Raw genomic sequence first — 18096 nt, 5'->3', positions numbered from 1 at the left:
GTACCAAGTTGGACGCGGGGAGGGTCACCTCCGCAGTGCCCGGGACCAAGCGGCCGCGAGCCCGCCCCACCCGCCCCGCCCCCGCCCTGGGGCGCGGGGCCTCGAGCCTGGGAACTCGGCCGCCGCGGAGAGGACGCCACGGCTCCCAGAGGACACCCGTCGAGCTGTCTCCCCCTGCGGCGGCGCGTTGGTACGCGCCGCAGCGCGAGGCGACTATGTAGGGAGCGCTTTGGTGACTCACCCGCCGCTAGGACTGGGGGGAGCAGGGGGGAGCCGGGATGGAAGCCCCCAATCCCACCCTAGAGCCTGGAAGCTCCGGCTCTGGGGCCTTGGCGGCAGCTTCAATTCCTCATTCTCTCCCAAACCCCCCTCAAACAAAATCCTCCCGGGGGACGTCGGGAGACCTGAAGGAGGGTCGCAAGGAGACCCCTAAACGGGCTATGCTTTCTCTCCCCTGGTGATGGCTGGGGTGGCGAGAGGCCCGGCCCGGGAGCCTTGCTGCCGCCCTTCCTCCATCATCCTATGGTTGGTGTCTTCCCTGCTCCTCTGGGGTAATTACAGGCCTGCACCACCGCTTTACCCAAGTCTCTAATCTGCTGGGTCTCTCCTGGCTCCAAACTGGGTGGTCCTGACCCTGAACCTTCCCCAGCCCCATCAGAAGACCCCTTCAAGCTCCCCGGAAGGATTTTCTCCCCTGTGTCCTGTCGAAGGAGTGAGTGAGTCCCTTCTGATTCCCCTCCCCCAAGAAGTCCTGCTTCCCAGCACGGGGGAGTGGATCCCCGAATCCCCTTTTTAGTGCCAGTTGAGGTGGGGCCTCATGCCAAGTCGGGCCCAGCCTGGGCAGAGAGCGGGGAGCTTGCTGGGAAGGTGGATCGATGATGGTGCTGCAGGGACTGACAGAGGGGTGGAAGGAGCAGACGCAGCTGGGCCCTGCCCACCCCATCCCTGCCCTTTGTCCTGACCTCCAGAAGGTCAGTTGTCTAGTTCTCCATTGCCCAGAGATTAGGCCCAGCGATATGTTGTCCTCCTGCTCCCCCCTTTCCTGCCAGTGTCTCCTTCCTTTGAGCAGCTCCAGAGAGCAGTCATTTCAAGGGAAAGGGTTGGGAACAAAAGGTTCTGGGTCTCAGGCAACCTGGGAGCAGACTGTCCTGGGAGGAGTGAGTAGATGGGGGACTGAACCCTCTTCGAGGGCCAGGGAGGGAATACTACCTTGCCCAGTCCAAACACATTAGAAAAGGATGATGCTAGAAGGCCTGCAACTGGAGCTGGTAACCTTAAGCTACTGTCTTAACTTTTCTGAAACCCAGTTAGCTCACCTATAAAATCAGGAAAATAATAATACCATGAGGTATCATGGGGTCGCTGTAAAGGTTAAATAAGGCAACACAGATGAAGTGCTTAGCACAGAGCCTGGCATATAGGAAGTGCTTAACAAATATGATGATGATGATGGGCATTCAAAAGTAAAAGCAGGGCTTCCCTGGTGGCGCAGTGGTTGAGAATCTGCCTGCCAATGCAGGGCACACAGGTTCGAGCCCTGGTCTGGGAGGATCCCACATGCCGGAGCAACTGGACCCGTGAGCCACAATTACTGAGCCTGCGCGTCTGGAGCCTGTGCTCCGCAACAAGAGAGGCCGCGACGGTGAGAGGCCCGTGCACCGCGATGAAGAGTGGCCCCCGCTCGCCGCAACTAGAGAAAGCCCTCACACAGAAACGAAGACCCAACACTGCCATAAATATAAAAATAAATATATAATTTAAAAAATAAATTAAAAAAAAAAAGTAAAAGCAGATTAGGATGAGGATCAGATCCCCCATCTTTGTTGTCAGCCATCCCATCTGCAGGGTGAGAGGACCATGTGGATGGTAGAGTCCAGCACTGACCTTTGTGAGGTCAGAGACCTCAGGTCTTGCATCTTCCAGAGCTGACCAGACCCACTCTGAGCCAGGTAGTGAGTGACTAGACTCAGAATTCATGAACAGAACCCAGTAGGGGAGAGCAATCTGGGATGGTTCTTCCCCAACCCCACGCACAATCTTGAGGATACAGTAGGGACAAAGACATACATTGGTGGGAATAGTGAGATACCCTCTGTAGCTAGAGCTCAAGAATAGTAGAGGGGGAACATGCCACGGAGCAACTAAGCCCATGCGCTACAACTACTGAGCCTGTGCTCTAGAGCCCGCGAGCTACAACTACTGAGCCCGCGTGCCACAACTACTGAAGCCCATGTGCCTAGAGCCTGTGCTCCACAACAAGAGAAGCCACCGCAATGAGAAGCCCACGCACCGCAACGAAGAGTAGCCCCCGCTCGCCGCAACTAGAGGAAGCCCGTGCACAGCAATGAAGACCCAACACAGCCAAAACGAACTAACTAACTAACTAAATAAATAAATAGAAAAAAAAATAGTAGAGGGGGAAATGGGAGCTGAAGATGAAGAGATAGGCCAGGGATGGCCTACATAGGAGGATTTGAATGCCAGTTGGCATCATGGTCTACACAATATAGATATTAGGGAGCTATTGAAGGTTCTTCAGAAGGAGAAGAGTGAGTAGTGCTTTAGAACTGGAAATCCTCCATTGTGTCTAATGATCTAGGATTGACTTTGAGGAGCCCTCTGCAAAGAGACAGTATATGGTATTAGCCTACTCAGTGGTTCTCAACCAGAGGCAATTTTGCTCCCCGGGGGACATTTGGCAATGTTTAGAGGCCTTTGTGGTGGTCACAACTAGGGGTGTTACTGGCATCTAGTACTTAGACACCGGGAATGTTGTTTAACATCTTGCAATGCACAAGACCACCTCCTGAACAAAGAATCATCCGGCCCAAAATGTCAATGCTGCCGAGGTTGAGGAACCCTTCCCTAGACTGAGGGTGGAGGCACCTGCACCTACCTCCTCGCAAGATGCTAGTGGTGGGGACATCTGGGAGTTAGACAACTTGATGGACAGTTCTCCTGGCCAGCCCCAGGAGGCTTCCTGCACAGCGAGTCCTGGGAAGGTGACTGAGGGGAGCCAGGAGAGCACCGATGTCCTGTGATTGATGCAGTCGGAGTAGACAGATGGACTGGGCTCCTCTTCCTTTGCCCCCTAATTGACCAGGATCCTTGGTGGATCCCAGGCCCCGGCAACTGATGGGGTTTAGAGTGGGTGTCTCTGAGTGTGGGGCTGGGTGAAAGTGCTCCATGTAGCCCTCCACGTATTAGACATCGCAGAGAAGGAGCAAGCAGGGCACTTGCAACATCACAGGGGTCTGAGAATGTCTTGCCCTCTTCAGTGAGGGGCTGGGAACTCTGTGACCTCCCCTGTTCCTCCCCTACAGCCCGAGGCAGTCCCCTCCCCACTCCACGGAAACAGGCTTGAATGAGCTGTTAGTTTCACCATGAGGCTGGGTTGGGGCTATGAGACAGGTCACTGAATGGGAATCAGATATATGTTCTCTTCCTGATCCCCCTAGGGGAGAGCAGCAGCAAGAGCATTTACACCCTCCTAGGCTTGGTGGGGCAGGGTCCAAGATGAACCTGACAGAGAGGTGAAGGAAATCACTGGGAGATTTGACAAAGAGATATGAATTGGGACCAAGGCCCTGAAGGCTGTCTCTACTCCCACACAAGTAGGAAGTAGGAGGGGCCTCATGGTGGGGGCAGCTTGAGAGAACAGATATCAGATTCTGAGACTCCCACCCTACACCCAAGGCACTGCAGCAAGAAGGGGTCTCTAACCCAGACCACTCTGCTGGGGAGCTGTACCCTCCAGGGCCCACCCCCTGGGGTTGGGGGTGGGGAATGTCCTCAAGGGCAAGGTTGACACCAGCTGCAAAAAGGCCTCCCTCCCTCCAGCTCTTGCAGAGGGGAAGTAACAGAGAGGGATTGGAGGGGGAGGAACTCAGATCCAGGACTAAAGAGGTTCAACCTTTTGGGTTCTTGAGAAGGGGCGTCTAGAGTCCCTGCTAGGGATGGGAAGCTGTCCCTGCTGCATTCTTTTCCTGGGAGAAGGAGATGATGGTGGGGAGGGGGTGCCTGGTGTTCTTAAATGTCCTGGCCCCAGGGGTGATGGAGAGGGATTGGGAGTTGGGAATGAGAGCCCTTGAAGAAGTCGCTAAGGAGCCAGGAGGAGACCCTCTAGATTAGCCTGAGGTGGACCCCACCCCCACCCTCAATTCAGTACTGGTGACTTTCCAAGGAGGAGTCCCAAAGAGAAAGAGGAATTCCAAAAGGAGGAATCACAGGCAGAGAGAGGAAGAATCTCAGAGGTTATAAGATGGGCGGGGAGAGGCTCCGCCTTCAGTCTCTCCAGACGCACCCTGCCTGACAGCAGGCTGGGTGGGGTGGAGCTGCTGGCTGTGACTGTGACTCAGGTTTCTGTGGGCAGCCAAGGGCAGCCGGCAGGGAGGAGCCCAGACCAACAGACAGGCCAGCCAACTGCAGCTTTCACCTCAGCTGTCCTTTCTCCTGGGAATGCAGGAGGTTTTTCTCTAGCTTTGCTGGCCTCCGAGGGCTAGCCCACCCCTGCTTCCTCATCCTCACCCCCAGCCGACCCTCATGTTCCTTCCCAGAACCCTCAGCCAAGGCACTGACACAGGAGGGAGAGTCAAAGGTCACTGCCTCTAGGAAGGCCCCAGAATGTCTGTGCCACAGGGAGAAGAGTATAATAATGATTGGTCCTGCACGGGAGGGACGGACTGGGGGAATCTTGGGTGCTGGCTTTCAGGCTGAGCAGCCTGCTGCCCACCCCCCAACTCCCCCAGCCAGGATAGCCAGGATGGCTCACGTCTGGGCAAGCTGATTGTCATGGTGAAGGCTAGGGGCTAGAATGGAGCTGCCGCAGAGTCAGGCTCTCCTAAGTGAGGAGAGGGTGCTCAGGGACTCCCAGCCAAGCCCTCTCAGAATTGACCAGCCAGGGATGGCTGGGGCTGCAACCAAAGAGCTATAGCCGGGGACTGACTGTAAGACTTCCCCTTGGTGATGGGTGAGGGTGCGGCCAGCACATTCCCCTGGTATTTCTGGGGCCTGTTTGCTGGGCTGTGTTTTTAGAGAGTGGCTGGAAGAAAGGGAATGCACATTTACTTTGTGCCAAGTGCCTGCATACATGTCTCACCAATCTTCACAACAACTGAGAGAGATCCAGCAATTTGCCTAAAATGGCAAAGCTGGGATTAAAATCCAGGACTGACTGCTACAAACACCGGTGATCTTTCTTTTCTGGGAACCAGGCTGTGTACTTGTTTTAGGGGAGGGAGAGGGAGAAAGTGACCCGAACTTTATCAGCCTGGATATTTCATCAGGAGGCCACAGTGGTAGGATGCAGGTGCTGGCTGCGTTTGGGGTTTGGAGACAGATGACAGTTTGAAGAGAAAACCACTGACGAAATGCTTGGCACGTAGTAGGTGATCATTGAATATTTTTGTAAAGAAGAAGCCAGATCTGTGTATGAGCCATGGCCAGTTCTCTGGGACATCCTGGGAGCTTCTGGCTCTGAATTGCAGCAACAGCGGAAGAAGCTAGTTTGAAAGAGGGACTTTCCAAGACCATCCTCGGCGAGAGAGGAATTTGCGGAGCATCACTGAGTGGAGGTGGGGGGGTGGAGGGGTTGGGGTGGTGGGGAGGAAAGGGAAGTGTGTGGATGATACAGGATTACGGCAAGCTGCGGACGCCACCCAGCGGCCATAACGCAGCCCATGGGGGAGCCAGGCTCCAGGAGTCAGCTGTGCGCGGAGCGCTCTGGGAGTTGTAGTCCTACTACATTAAGAGCCGGTGCTGCCAGTGGGGCTGTTGGGTGTTGTAGTCCGACGTTTCCTGGGCGGGAATTACCCTCGTCGGCCGGACCACGAGTCCCGTGGTGTCCCGCGGCAGGCAGCGCAGGCGCGGTGAGTCGGTGCCGGTCAATCCCGAATGCTGAGGGGCCGCTAACTGGGTCCAGCGGTGTTAGAAGGGGTCACCGAGTGGGTCTGTGTTGTGGTGGGGCAAGGCGGCCGGCACCATGTCGAGGCAGGCGAACCGTGGCACCGAGAGCAAGAAAATGGTAACCGGAGCGTGTGACCTCGGCGGGCGGGGCGGAATGGAGGTGTTCTGAGGAAGGGGCCCGGCGCGGGGCGTGAGTCGCAACTGGGAAAGCTCCTTCTGCTAGCGCTGGGAGGGAGTGGTTCCGCTGGAAGGAAGGAGGAGGAGGCTCCTTGGTGGGTCGAGAGCGGAGAATCGCTCCGGGGTGGTCCCGGGTCTGAGGCAGGTTGGAGGGCCCCTGGAGTAGCTCGGAGACCCCTCCCCCGAGTGCAGTTGAGTGCAAGACCAACAACGACGGCGGCAATAACAGTAACTCCCACTGTTGCTCTCTTACTGTGTGTTAGGTACTGGGCCTGGCATTTTACGTCCGTTATCATTTAATCCGCAAAATAACTCTCTCAGGTGGATAATGTTATCGCCATTTTAAAGCTCAGAGAGGTTGCATAACTGGCCCAGATTTACAGCTAGGAAGAGTTAGGATTTGAACCTATGTCTCTCTGACACCAAAGCTAATGCTTCAGACTACTAGACCGTAATGTCTCTCACACTCAGATACTGGTTTTGCCAGAAAGCAAGTGTAAGTGGTGGGCCAGAGTAGGGAGTAAGTGCTCTCCCTCTGGCGAATGGCGGGGAGGCTCCCTTCTTGTCCTGGGAATAGTGGGACACCATCTAGTCCTATGAAGTTTGGCTGCAGATGGGGACTGGGCCTGGAAAGTAACGTGGATGATGTTTTTATCCAAACTGAGGGGACTTCTTGACAGGTGTTCCTTTTCTTTGGCATATTCTTATTTCCTCCAGAATTGCCCGTTTGTCTTTGTTTTCCAGTTTACAGACTGAGTTATTGAAGGTTGCATGCAGGGCAGACCATGGGCCTTTTGTTGACACTCAGCTCTAGAGGGGATGACTAAACTCCCCTCACACCTTTGCATCTTATACCAGGAACAGCCACCAAAAATGGGCAGCAGGAGGCCCTATTACTCCAGAGTAGTACTGTACTTTTTCTCTCTCAGATCCCTTTTGAAAAGTTGATGAGAGCTTGTGGATCTTCTCTGCAGAAATAGTAAATAGACAAACATATACAGAGACATTTACTTACATTTGGGGAGGATTTGTGGGCCTGCGAAGATACTCTGTGAATTCCTGTTTTGGAGGAAATACTGAGTTAAAAAGAAAAAGGAGAGAATATTTTGCTAGGCAACAATGTCATGTAGGGGAAAAAGCATGGATATCGGTTGGAATTCTCATTGGTCCTCAATTTCCTTATCTATGAAATGGGGACAATAATACCTCCCTAGGATTAAGTATTAGGATTAATACCTCCCTAGGATTACCTCCTATGATATGAATGGATATGAGAAGTCTTCCTGTTTAGGTTTCATATCTAGCTCTTTTTTGCACTTTTTTTTAAAAACCTGAAACCAATATTGAAACTTTTAATACCATTTTAGCAGGAACCTTCAGTCTCCACCCACCCCCCCACCCCCCCACACCCCCCCACCCCTGCAGCCCTCAGTATTCACTCAGTTTTGGTGAAGTGAGGGAATTAGGGAGGGCAGCAGTGCATTCCGGCCTCAAAGCTTTTGCTACTGCTGTAGTCTCTGCTTGGAACTTCTTTCCCCAGAGAGTAGCTAGCTACTCCTCACCTCATTCAGTTACTCAGATATCATCTTCTCAAAGAGGGCTTCCCTGACCACCTGACTCGTTCTCTGTCCTCTTACTCTACTCTTTTTCTCTTCAAGCACTGTCTATTTCATTTAAAATATTTCATTATAAATTCTATACTTACTTGTTTATTTTCAGTCTCCCCCATGAGAATGTAAACTCCATGAGGGCAGGGGTTGGTTTGTTCACTGCTCCATTCCCAGCACCTAGAATGATGCTTGGCACTAGGCAATCTATATTGAATGAATGACATGAAGGTTTGGTGCATCCTGTCATTCAATTCCTATTGGTACCCACTCGAGGCTTGTCACATGATCCTCTGTGTAGCCACCTGGTTCTGACATGCTCCCCTTCTTTCCTCTCTGCCTTTGGAGTCTCCCCCTCTAGCAGCCCACTTCCCAGTCATCCCAACCTTCTGCTAATTACTGTGTTCCCACTTAAGCCTTCCAAAACTTAAATGGTTAATATGCCCAAGTAATTAGATCTCTGCTTTTTGTCTGTGCAAATAGAAACAGCCTATTTGTCTAGCAAACTTTTCCTGAGTCCCAGCTCTGTGCAAAGCATTGTGGGAAATGCAGAGATGAAGCCCTAGTCCCTAACCTTGAGAAGCACATACTCTATGAGAGAGGTGGAAAAATACACAACACAGAAGTATGGTACTGTCTGGGATTGAGTCCTGGCTTCACTGCTTACTTGTGTGACCTAGGCCAAGTGTCTTCATTGTTCTGAGCATCAGTTTCACCATCTTTATTTATTTTCGGCCACACCAAGCAGCTTGCGGGATCTCAGTTCCCCGACCAGGGATTGAACCCGGGCCATGGCAGTGAAAGCCTGGAATCCCAACTGTTAGGCCACTAGGAAACTCCCACTAAAAAGGTAATAATAGTATCTATATAATAGGGTTGTTCTGAGGATTAACTGAGGTATCGCATGTAAAGCTACCAGTGTGATAGTGCACCTAAGAACACAGTTGACACTCAGTAAATGTCAGCTAGCAAGCTTTTTCTTTTTTCTGCCGTGCTTGTGGGATCCTAGTTCTCCAACCAGGGACCGAACCTGTGCCCCCTGCAATGAAAGCATAGAGTCCTAACCACTGGACCGCCAGGGAATTCCCAGCATCCTTTTTGGTTTTTTTGTTTATTTTATTTTATTTTATTTTATTTATTTATTTTTGGCTGTTTTGGGTGTTCGTTGCTGCGCGCGGGCTTTCTCTAGTTGCGGAGAGCGGGGGCTACTCTTCGTTGCGGTGCGCGGGTTTCTCATTGCAGTGGCTTCTCTCGTTGTGGAGCACGGGCTGTAGGCGCGTGGGCTTCCGTACTTGCGGCACATGGGCTCAGTAGTTGTGGCTCACGGGCTCTAGAGCACAGGCTCAGTAGTTGTGGCACACGGGCTTAGTCGCTCCGCGGAATGTGGGATCTTCCCAGACCAGGGCTCAAACCCGTGTTCCCTGCATTGGCAGGCGGATTTTCAACCACTGTGCCACCAGGGAAGCCCATCCTTTTTGTTTTAATTGAAGTATAGTTTATCTACAACACTATATTAGTTCCATGTGCACAACATAGTGATTCGATATTACTATACACTGCAAAATGGTCACCATACAAGTATCCTTATTAGTAAAGATATTAACCTTTGTGTGTTTAGGCCTGCCCTTCTTTTGTGTTGTGGCTCTATTCTCCAGAGCTCAGGTGAGTTACTACTTGAGTAGCAGCACTCAGAATCTCCATGACAGGAGGCTGGAGAGTGACAAAAGAGGGGTGGACTCAATCCTGTTACTGACCTTCCTTCCCCAGCTGCTGGGGAGCAGTCACACTGGATTATTTGTGTTGACAAAAAATAGTAAGTATGATTCTTAATAAGTATCTTTGAGCATTAGCTCAAAAGATCAGCCCCTTAAGGAGTTTTGATGTTTTGTTTGGGGCACTGACTGCAAGCCTCCTGAAAACTGTGCAGTAGCTTACCTGAGTGTAGGACTTGGCTTACTCTGCTCAGGTTGTGCCTGAAGTACTTGGCTTTGCCAGTATGAAACCACTCTTGTGGTTTCTTGGTCTGCAAAGCATCTTTAAGTCCAGGATCTCATTAGACCCTCCTACCAACCCTGTGATTGGCATGACATATTTCACTGTTACTGTTTTTGTTGGAGAAGATTGAAGTTTAGCAAAGTGAAGTGACTTAGGTAAAGTCTCACAACTAGTGACAAGTCCATACTCAGAACCAGGTCTTCTGACTATAAACCGAGCATCCTTCTATATGCCTTACTAATTGTTTTAAAGTTCTTTATAGCGATTCAGAATCTCCCTCTTTGAACCTAGTTCAGGGTGCTTTCTGGCACCACACCACAGAGAACCAGTTTAAGAACAAAAATAACAATATCTACTTTTTTTTTTTGGTGAGCAGTATGTGGGATCGAACCCGTGCCCCCTTCCGTGGAAGCGCGGAGTCTTAACCACTCCACGAAAGTCAGGGAAGTCCCACAATATCTATTTCTTGAGTAGGTACTGTGCAGCAGGTACTCTACACATATTATCTCATTGATAACCCTGAAGGGCAGATAATATTATCACCATTGTACAGATGGGAAAAGCTGATGTTCAGGGAGATTAAGCAGTGGCTTAGGATGACATAACCTTTTTTTTTTTGGACATAATAACTTACAGGACAGTGCCCAACTCTAAGAAGACTGAGTCTCAGTTACTTAACCTATCTCCTGTAAAATGGGGATAAATAATGTTTGTTTTGCTAACCTCTCATGGTTGTTATAAAGCTCAGTAAGTAGCTGTGAAGACACTCTGAAAGTTTTATAAATGTTAGTGATCATTATTATTAAACATAATTAAAGCAGCCTGAAAGTAGAAGTTTTGCAGAAGAGATTCATGTTTCTGTTGGAAGAATGTGCTTATGTTCAGTGAAGAAATGGGACTGGTTGAGTTGGCTGACCTTTAAGGTCCCATGGAACCTTAAGTTATAAGGGTCTTCAGACTCTGCAACCTCTTGTTACTTTTCTGACTTCCTCTTCTGTTCTCTCTTGTGTTTACTCCTGTCTAATCACACTGGTCTCCTAGCTGTTTCTCATGCATGTCAGACATACTCCCACCTCAGGGCCTTACGCTTACTGCCTCAAATTTTTTCACCCAGATACCCTTACTACCTTCAGGTCTTTGCACAAATACCATCTTAATGAGGACTTCTCTGACTACCCTGTCTAAAACTGAACCCCCCCTCACACACATATAGGTAAACATAAATACTCCCTAATCTCCTTTTGTGCTTATTTTCCTCCATAGCACTTTTCACCATCTGGCAAACCATTTATTTTATTTATTCAGTTTATTACCTCTTTCCTTCCTGTTAGGTAGTTCCTGGTACAGAGTAAACTTTGAATGAATGGTTTTTTCTATACAACAGCTCATTCCTATTTTTAAAGTCTGAAGACCTTTAAGTTGTATATTTATGTCATGCACTATTCCAAATAGGCTTGGTTCATCACTGAAGATGGAGATAGACATACAAATTAAGAGAGGGTGTGGAGAACCTGCATCAGGGACCCTATTCCCAGATCCCAGGCATATTGATTCTGTGACCACCAACAGATATATTTAGGACCTTGATTTTTCTTATTGGTAAACTGGGGGCTGCTGCATGTATAAAGTGCTTGGTAACATCATGATATGCATGTTACTTGGCATCATGGTGGGCTGAGGCTCTTGGAGTCTCCATCCAAGGACTCATTAATAATGGAAGGAAAACTCTCCTGATTTAATGCCGTGGTGCCAACTCTATGGACTGGTTACTGCTGGATTGTCTCCATCCATTTATGCTTAAGCCATTCTAGTGCCAAACCCTTAACTTTACTAAAAATTATTCTCCTCCTTAATAGCTTCCCTTTAATTGCCATATTTGGTATATGGTCTCTTGGAGACACCCTGATCTGTTTTAGTTGAATTCAAAGAGCTTACTTATCCTGAAACTGATTCTCTTTGACTCCCTGGTACAACTACCTTTTATTTGTTTGTTTTTTAGGGGAGATTTATTAATATTGCAGTTGTGGGGAACAGTGGACAGAATGAACATCAGCTTAGAAGCTCCTGGTTTCGTCCCCCCAAATTACTTTTGTCAATAGTTAGCTGTCCCTTGGGGACTTCCCTGGTGGTCCAATGGTTAAGAATCCACCTTCCAATGCAGGGGACATGGGTTCAGTCCCTGGCTGGGGAACTAAGATCCTACATGCTGTGGGACAGCTAAGCCCACATGCCACAACTACTGAGCCTGAGCGCCACAAGTAGAGAGAAGCCTGTCCGCCGCAATGAAACATCCCACGTGACACAGCCAAAATTAATAATAAATAAATAAATATTTTTAAAATAAAAATAATAATTATCTGTCCTTGGACAAATTACTGAACCATTCTGAGGCTCAGTTTCCTCATCTCTAAAATGAGATGAGTTTCTGCCCTTTCTGCTTTACAGAGTTATTGTGGGGTGAAAAATGAGATAATGAAAAATAGAATGTAGTATGTAAGCAAAAGGCATTCACATTATTATTCTTTTTTTAAAAATTTTATTTGTTTTATTTATTATTTATTTTTGGCTGCGTTGGGTCTTCATTGCTGCACGCGGGCTTTCTCTAGTTGCAGCGAGCGGGGGCTACTCTTCATTGTGGCGTGTGGGCTTCTCATTGCGGTGGCTTCTCTTGTTGTGGAGCACAGGCTCTAGGTGCACGGGCTTTAGTAGTTGTGGCACGTGGGTTCAGTAATTGTGGCTTGCAGGCTCTAGAGCACAGGCTCAGTAGTTATGGTGCACGGGCTTAGTTGCTCCGTGGCATGTGGGATCTTCCCTAGTCCAGGCTTGAACCTGTGTCCCCTGCATTGGCAGGCGGATTCTTAACCACTGTGCCACCAAGGAAGCCCCTCACGTTATTATTCTTGCAGTGACCTCATCACCAGGCCATGGGGATGAGGTGAGGAGCATTGGGTCGTGGGAGCCTGGGCCTTAATGTTAGTTGTACTTTCTTCCCCAGAAGACTTGCAGACAGAAAGGTGCTCTGCTCCGAGTCTGACAAGCCTCCATTCAGAAAGGGCTGGTTGGGTAGCAATCTTGATTTTTCAGCCGTGTTTCTGTATGAGTACATTGATCCAAATGTGCTGCTAACACGTTTCTCACTGTTTAACTCCGATAATACCTTTCCCCCAACCTGCTGCTTTTATTCTGTAGTCTTGATATTTGCTGTTCCTTTCACCTTCCACATCTCTCTGTTTTTTGGTAAGTAGGTGACAGGATTCTTTATCTGAGAGTTTCTGTGCTTTTAACTGTGGTTGTAATAGAAACCAGTCCAGGTCAGTATTGTGTTCCAGGTACACAAAAGATTGTGTTCCTTTCAGAGTTATCCCTTTCCCTCAAACACTTTAGCTATGTGTCAAGAGAAACATTATTTTTTCCCATGTTGGTGACTTAGAGGGTTATCATTAGTGCAGTGGACTTCATCTGGTACTTCCTTCCTTCCCCCTGGGACCTCTGCTGCTCCTGGATGGGGCCTTGGGAGTGCAGTTAGGCTTGGCAGCTGTGGTGGGATCCTGGGTCAGCAGAAGTCCACCTTGGTGTGTTGGAAGGGTGACTGCTCAGTGCATGAGGTACCTTTCACAGCCCGTTTTGTAGCGGGTCTAATTTCAGCCCTGACACATTGACCCTAGGGAGCTAAATTCTTTGGCTACTCCACAGTAGGTGATGGTCTTTCCCACCAGACACAAGTAACCTTCCTTTGAATTCTGACAGTTGCATTGAGGCCGATCCAGACTCTAACCAAACTTTCTCTTTTGTGTGGCTTGGTCCTGACTGCCTTTTGAATCTCTTTTAGAGCTCTGAGCTCTTCACCCTGACCTATGGGGCTCTAGTCACCCAGCTGTGCAAGGACTATGAAAATGATGAAGATGTGAATAAACAGCTGGACAAAATGTGAGTGAGCTCCTCTGTGGGAGAGACAGTAATGGGACTCCTGAGCACACCGAATCTACGTCATCCCTTAGAGCCCAGAACAGGGTTCACTCTCGTTACCAACACTTTGGGTACAGTTTCCACTGCTTATTTATTGGGATGTTTTGGGATTGTCCTCGTTTTCCCTTTACCACCAACAGCCTTATGTTCAGACATAAGACATTCAGACTGCATAATATAGTCTGTTCTCTCATTTCTTTCCCAGGGGCTATAACATTGGAGTCCGACTGATTGAAGATTTCTTGGCACGGTCAAATGTCGGGAGGTGCCATGACTTTCGGGAAACTGCAGATGTCATTGCCAAGGTCATTACCCTGGGCCACCTGGCCATACCGAAGGATTGTCATTGGAAGGCACTGCTTACCACTCGCTCCCTTAGAAAGGCCCATATTATTCCAGAAGAATAGCTAGGCAGCTGTTTGGACCAAAGAAGCCTTCCTGGTGGTTTAGGAATAGCACAGATTATGAAAAAGGGAAGAATGGTTGGTTGGGATCATCCCTGTGGATTAAAGACCCACTAAAATCAAAGCCAGATCTCTTCAACTGTGCAGATGTAGCAGAGTAGCATGGGGGTTAAGAATATAGACAAACCTGGCCGTGAGGCATATGGGATCTTAGCTCCCCGACCAGGGATCAAACCCGCACCCCCTTCATTGGAAGGCGAAGTCTTAACCACTGGACTGCCGGGGAAGTATGGTCCACATCCAAAAAAAAAAAATCTTAGGGAAAAAAAAAATAAAGAATACAGACAAACCTGGCTTCAAATTCTGGCTCCAATATTTAGTAGTTCTTAGGTGAGTTATTTTTAACTTCTTTAATTACCAGTTACCTCATCTTTAAAATGAAGAAAATAAGAGCTACCTCATAGGGTTTCTGTAAGGAGTAAATGAAAAAATGAACATGAGCATTCAGGTAAAATGAATGCCCTTATTGTAGAGTGTATATAGAAAATGTTTGCTATTAATAATATTAGTGTTATATATTATAGGGTTAATGATAAATGATATAACACCTATAGCTTTGTGGTGTTAGAATAAGGGTTCAGATAGCAGAGAGAGAGGACAGGAAAGTGTGTTGGGACCTCTCTGTGGTTAGATGCTGGTTCAGGGCAGCCACCCCTGTCAGAAGACCAGTGCTCCTTTCCACGAAGAAGTGCAGGTAGTCAGCAAGTTGTCACCTAATTGTATGATGCCTTGAAGGAGAAGGGTGTGGAATTGTGCACAGTTGCTTTGCCTTTTTTGCCTTGAATACCTGAAGCTTCAATGTCTTGCAGAGGCCACAATTTTTTTCCTGAACCATTTAGTTTCCCTTGGTGGTCCCATCACATCACCTTACCTGTTGTACAGCCCCTACTGCTCTTCCTCATAGTGCCATTGTGTGTTTTTTGACAGGTGGCGTTCAAGATGTACTTGGGCATCACTCCAAGCATCACCAATTGGAGCCCAGCTGGTGACGAATTCTCCCTCATTTTGGAAAATAATCCCTTGGTGGACTTTGTGGAACTTCCTGATAACCACTCATCCCTTATTTATTCCAATCTCTTGTGTGGGGTGTTGCGAGGAGCCTTGGAGATGGTGAGTGCAGCTCTTTACCTTCTGAGACACCTGAAATGTAGTAGGGTCTTAATAAATGTTTGAACGAATGAATGGGAGAGTGAAAAGAAGGGCTTTTAGCTCACCCCAGTGCTTCGCTGCCTGAGGCGGTGAAGCTGCCAAGTGTAGGATCCAAGTTGGAAATCTCCACGTGGTGTTGATGCTCCCTGCTAGGCTGGGAGGTGGTGCGCTCAGCCCTCAGAGCCCGGGAACATCTGTTCCCAGATTGGCTTATTTGGTGACAGTTTGATTTGTGAGTGTTCTTTGCTAAGTCTCCCTTATTGGGTGGGGGCCACTGCCTTCTGCACAGGAACTGGCAATCTTGTCCATGTGGAAACCAGCCCCCTTGTTTAGGCTACTGTGGATGAGACAGTTATAGCTCCATCCCTGGTGGTTTCCCAGAGGCTGTGGCTAGGCAGCCGCCCCTTCATTTTCGCACTGTCCCCCAGGTCCAGATGGCTGTGGAGGCCAAATTTGTCCAGGACACCCTGAAAGGAGACGGTGTGACAGAAATCCGGATGCGGTTCATCAGGCGGATTGAGGACAACCTCCCAGCTGGAGAGGAATGACCATCCCCAGGACTTCAGGGTAACCAGCAGGAGCACTTGTTGGAGTCAGAAAGCCTCAATGCTCCCTCTGCCCTCTAGAATTCAGTGACTGTTTAACACGGATGTTATATATTCTTCTAACCTTGTTTCCCTTTTCCATGTTAATAAAGAGCGGACTGTGATATAGTCCATTTACCCTACAAGTGTGCACATTCAGGAGGGAAATTCTTTGCTCCCGTTCCCTTCAAAGGGGCTGGATGTAGTCATCCTTGGTGGGACTAGAAAGAGCTCAAACCATTTTACATTCCTGTTTGAATTTTCCAAAGTAGAACACACTTTGACCCCATTAAGAGGCAAGCCTAGCACATTTGTCCCTGGGTCTTCAGAAAGTCATTGATGAATGGCCGTAGGGAATCCAGGATTCATTGGGACAGGGGAGGAGAAGCTGGGAGTGGTGGGTTGGATTTGCTAGCTGTAGTGTGACACACTGTAGTGCTTGCCAGGAAAGGGGAACCAGTCATGCCAGAAACATTGACTTCTGGGAAGCCACCCAGGTCTCTGTTTCCTCCCTGCTGTTTGGAGGCAACATCTCCTCTTTTTATAGAGGGTCCATCTTTTTTTCTTACAAGTTCTTCAATAAAGACACATTCTTGAGTGAAATCCCAATCATGTCATGTTTTCTCTCTGCTCAGCCTTGGGAATTTTGTTACAGTGGGGTGAGGAGACCTGCTAAAAGTTCCTGTGCCCTACCTTGATTTCATCTGGTCTAGGAATGGCTTCTTCCCACGGACCAGAGAGTCTGGGAAACCTGGGAGCAAATGAGGCCCCTTCAGAGTCATTTTTGAGTCTACTGTCTGTAGCAAAAACTAGAAGCAGACCATTACCCCAGACATGCCTAAAATGGACTATCCTGGGCCCTTGGCCACCAAGTTGGAGGATTTGGCTAGAAAGACCATGTAAACCTTGGTATTGGGGTGCCATTTATTGAGTGCTTACCATGTGTCATCACTGTACCGAGCACTTTCTATGTATCATCTAATTCACAATTCAGTTTTTAGGAGGAGGGCCCAAGTTGCCCAAGGTCATACAGCTAGTAAGTGGAAAAGCTGGGGTTCAAAGCCCCAGCCAAACTCCAAAGCCTGCGTTCTTAACCGTGATGCCTGGTTCGCACTGTGGGAGGGTGGGGGAGCAGGCCTGCGGCTCCCTCCCAGTGTCACAGAGCTTAGGAAAGCTTTTAAAGGGAGCGATCAGAGGTCGTCAGGCCGTATTTGGTAGCACTGTTCTTGGGGATGGCCTAGGGCCTTGAGGTCTCAGGCTGTTGGGGTGAAACAGAGCCCCAGGCCTTCCCCGAGGTTAGTAGGCAGGCCTGAGATGAGGGGAGTATTGTGCTTGAAGTGTGTCTTGGTCATAAAGGTTAGGACAAGGGTCCTGGGGCACCAGAGCACACGGCCTACCTCCTTCAGCTGGGTTAAGCCGCTGAGGAGAGGAAAGATCACTTTTGTGTCCCCGAGTATAGGGATCCCATCCTTCTCTGAGCCTCTTTACCTCCCCCTCCAGGTACAATTGGGGGCCCCAGGGCAGGCATCCCATTTTGGTCAACTGTATACTCAGCGCCCATCAATGCTGGGTCCAGTCACACCAGAGTTTGAGTGAATGAAGGAGAGATTAAGGGAACGAAGGCTGGACCCCAGATGTGGAAAATGTTGAGTGGTGTCTGGACCCTGCCAAGAAAAGTGAGCTGCACCACCCTTTCTTTCTCCAGGGGGGCCCTTGCCCTTCCTTTCCTCCCAGACCACAACCAACTTCCCAGCAGCTGTTTGTATGGCGTGAGGTTTTGGATATTTCCTTTCCCAGAATTTAACTTGGGCAACGTTACAGGGTCGGCAAGCTGTGGAAACAAAGCCCCCTTGGTGAGTTCTCGCGGTTACAACCCCACAATTGTGTGATGTGCACCCAGGGGCTAAGGGAAGGGAAAGGGCTGAGGGCTGTGAGCTGTTGGGAACATCACCTCATCCTCTCCCCAGATGAGCCAAACATACAAGGCCCAGCTACCCAACAGCTGGTCCCCCACCCCTGAAGTTAATTAACTGTAGATTACATATCCCTTTGCTTTACTATGACTGAGGCTGGGACACCACACCCCGCAACCCCCAGGCTAGGCCATTCCCCATTCATGATGTACTGGCACAGCCAGCAGGATGGGGCAGGTTTGCCTGGCTGTATGGGAGGGCCTGACTAACCGGGGGTGCGGGGGGGTTCCCAAAGAGCCTGGGTGGCTGGAGTAGTCCATGCTGGTGGCCTTTGGAC

The 18096-nt window shown here is 49.3% G+C and overlaps 1 protein-coding gene across 2 annotated transcripts; it reads left to right on the top strand.

Annotated features, from left to right (window-relative positions):
- Window positions 1-5780: 5780 nt before the first annotated feature.
- On the top strand, window positions 5781-16455 carry TRAPPC3 (trafficking protein particle complex subunit 3). 2 transcript variants are annotated; one of them, XM_057532406.1, is made up of 5 exons: window positions 5781-5867; window positions 13513-13610; window positions 13855-13954; window positions 15041-15223; window positions 15691-16455. In XM_057532406.1, coding segments are annotated over exons 2-5 (405 nt in total). In that variant the 5' UTR covers window positions 5781-5867; window positions 13513-13608; the 3' UTR covers window positions 15811-16455. The 2 variants fall into 2 exon arrangements, with proteins under 2 accessions (XP_057388389.1, XP_007182581.1); XM_007182519.3 differs by lacking the exon at window positions 5781-5867 and adding an exon at window positions 5874-6022.
- Window positions 16456-18096: the final 1641 nt, after the last annotated feature.

This window comes from Balaenoptera acutorostrata, chromosome 1, assembly GCF_949987535.1.
Source record: "Balaenoptera acutorostrata chromosome 1, mBalAcu1.1, whole genome shotgun sequence".
Classification (NCBI taxonomy): Eukaryota; Metazoa; Chordata; class Mammalia; order Artiodactyla; family Balaenopteridae; genus Balaenoptera; species Balaenoptera acutorostrata.
This window is presented reverse-complemented; position numbering and strand designations above follow the sequence as displayed.